General features: G+C 53.5%; 1 protein-coding gene across 1 annotated transcript; it reads left to right on the top strand.

Moving 5' to 3' along the window:
* The first annotated feature begins 814 nt into the window (after positions 1–814).
* Positions 815–2,403, top strand: LOC127749410 (cuticle protein 19-like). Its single transcript, XM_052267428.1, has 3 exons — positions 815–912; positions 1,675–1,827; positions 2,001–2,403. Exons 1-3 carry the CDS (start codon positions 898–900, stop codon positions 2,238–2,240), a joined length of 408 nt encoding a protein of 135 aa, XP_052123388.1. The 5' UTR covers positions 815–897; the 3' UTR covers positions 2,241–2,403.
* The last annotated feature ends 655 nt before the right edge of the window (positions 2,404–3,058 follow it).

Below are 3,058 nucleotides of genomic sequence, written 5' to 3'. Positions count from 1 at the left end.
CGCCTGCAAGCCGGCAGGTAGGCCGACCCGCACTACACCCAAGCATACTCTGTTTTGATGTGGCCTACCCACCAGGCGGTGAGACCGCGTTGACTCGGGCGATACAGGGACAAACTGACTGTCTCTCGCGGCTCAACCACAACCACCCGCACGCCCGACCGTACGACAAACTGTTCAGTCCAGGGGTCTTTGCGTCACCCTGTAGAAGCTTGAAAAGCCGAACAGAAAGAATAGTTTCACTGTTACAAAAGTTGGAAAGGATGAGCAGAGCATGTCCTTCTGTTGCAAGAGTTAGCGCCAAGCCAAGTGTAGGGCATTCCTTGTGTTGCACTATTAGGAGAAGCATCCCCTACGCCTGTAGCTGTGGGCCAATTTTTTGTCCGGTAATTTTTTTTCGCCGATTTTTTTGACATAATGGTTATGACTGTCCCACTGATTGATTACAGAGGAGGCATGGCGGTGTACTGCCACACCCCCTGGCCAGCCCGTAAGTGCCTGCTCTGCATTCACATTCACTTTTCTGCTGCATAAATGCAGAAACTCGCGCGCGCGGCTTTGAGATCGGGGACGGGGACGGATTTGGAGTCTATATGGTCCCCGATTTAAAGACTCTGATTTGGCAGCCGGCCCCGGCCGGGCCCCGAGGTGGGGACGTGCGACCGCGTACGATCACTTGGCCAACATTGCGCCCCACACCAGCTGCAACGGGGCCCTCCCCCGGCCCAGTTAGTTCTCCCCTGCTGTTGCTGCAGCTGGAAGTGGTGGTGGCGGCCGTGGTGGTGGTGGTGGAAGGGTTGCTAGAGTATATAACTGGGCGCCCGCTCTGGATTGCCAGTATTGTGTGCTCTACCGTTCCCAACCGACTGGAACCAACCAACCTCCTCAGCTCCGACAAAGATGGCGTTCATCAAGGTGTGTGATCGTGTGTGTGTGTGTGTGTGGTCCATGAGTGGGACGTGAAAGTGAGCAGCTTCCTGTGCGCCGAAGTCTTGGATAATATCATCGGCGATCGACGTCAACAACATCGGCTGCCCTGTCAACCCCTCTATATTGGTAAAACCGGTGGCGGCCGACGTCACCGGGACGACTGCCCCGCGAGTACGCCGTACTTGCAGACTTCCGGAGCGACTAGAGTCACAAGTGGTGGCCCCGCCTTTAGCTTTGTGTGTTTCATCTTTGTCTTTACAAAGTGCACTGGCCTACATTTATAATTTTGACGCAGTTAGTGTGCATTACTTTGCCCATGATCTTATGTATGCGTGCTGGTAAATGTTATTTCTTCTGCGCATTCACTGGTAAAACAAAGTTGCCAAGGCGCATGTGCAAGGCTTCTAGAAATTTTGAGTTTGGTGCCATTGCAAAGGCACTAAAGATCCCTTAAGGTGCTAAAAAGTAGTGTCAGTGTCTATGCATGTTTAAAGGCACTAAACCCTCAACACAGCACTTTCCAAGGGATAGACTTTGCACCTTGGCTTTTCCATTTGTTGTGCAATGCACTTGGATCCGCGAGTAGGCTTTACGAAGTGCATCATGTGTCATTGAACCTAATCAGCCAGCAAGCTCAGACTTCAACCTGCCACTGTGGTTACAGCACAGCGCCATAACATTTCCCCGAGTATTATATCAATCAATCGAATCAATCAATCAGTCTCTAAACCGTTTTGTGAACCGCAGGTCCTGGCTGTCCTGGCGCTGGCGGGCGTGTGCGCGGCCTTCCCCGGCGGCCACGCCGAGTCCTACGCGTCGGTGATCCAGCACTCGCACCCCATCCACATCTCGCACCACGAGCCCATCAAGCACGAGGAGGAGCACGAGCACATCATCCTGGTGAGTACTGTCAACCGGTAGAGGACATCGTGAAGCGTTTATCTTATTTTCATCAAAACTCAAAGAGCTCGTCAAAACGCTATTGCTTTTCAGAAAAATAAAAACACATTCATATCTATTTTTATTTTTTGCCTGGCACCAACTAACTTTTTCAATGTTTTGCTACCCTGCAGGCGCATCCCAAGTACGACTTCAAGTACGGCGTCGAGGACTCGCACACCGGCGACTACAAGGACGCGAAGGAGGAGCGCGACGGCGACGTGGTGAAGGGCGAGTACTCGCTGCTGCAGCCCGACGGCAGGAAGCGCATCGTGCACTACACGTCGAGCAAGCACGGCGGCTTCAACGCCATCGTCTCCTACAGCGGCCACGCCATCCACCCCGAGGTCCATGGACACGGACACGGTCTCTGAAGCGGTGCAGCAGCATCGCGTCACCCATTCATCATCAACTCCATGCAGCGCATCGACCAAAGTCACCCATTAACCTCATCGTCATCAATCACGTTCAACGAATCATCATCGTGTACATACGCATTTATCATTTCACCAATAAAACGTAAAAGACTGAATTAAACTTTTGGGCCTGTTTATCCAACATCCTTAAGGCTGTAATTCAGTGCACAAACTTGCGCTCCCGCCACCCTCAGTGTAGCCGCCTCCAGCGCCGGCGCGCGGCGCGGATGTTAGAGTCGTAGACTCTAGCGCGGGTGAACGCGGGGGGCGAGGTAACGGAGCGAGCGGGGAAAGAGGGGTTTTGTTGCGCCAATGCAATGTGCACACTTTTCTAAGAGGGGTAGTTCCCGCACTTTGAAGCATTCAGTCTCGTCACCTCTGTCGACGCTGTAGAACCGGAATGGGCATCCCTGTCTCTACCAGAATGAAACGTGCCCTCTCTCGCGCTGCTTGTTCTCTTTGGAACAGGGCCACACGGGGGTGAGGGCTCGAGTGTGGCGACGACGACGCGTCGTTGTATGGCAGGCCAGCGCTGTGTTCAACTTCGTCCGCTTCCGCTCCCATAATCGGCCGTCAGCGGCACAGACACTGGGTGTGACTTTGAGGCCGGGTAGAGGGGGGGTGGGGGGCGCTGTCTCTTTCTTAGCCCTGCGGGCTAATTTTCAGACAGTCCTGAGAACGGTCTCAGCCATTGGGCAAAGAGACCTCCCTCCCCCTGTCTCTCCGTCTCCCACAAGCATTTACATGTTATGGACAGAATAGAAATTTCAAATACA

Source organism: Frankliniella occidentalis, unplaced genomic scaffold (assembly GCF_000697945.3).
Source record: "Frankliniella occidentalis isolate FOCC.00 unplaced genomic scaffold, Focc_3.1 Scaffold52, whole genome shotgun sequence".
Taxonomy (NCBI): domain Eukaryota; kingdom Metazoa; phylum Arthropoda; class Insecta; order Thysanoptera; family Thripidae; genus Frankliniella; species Frankliniella occidentalis.
Note: the sequence above shows the minus strand (reverse complement) of the source record. Positions and strands in the feature narration are given on the sequence as shown.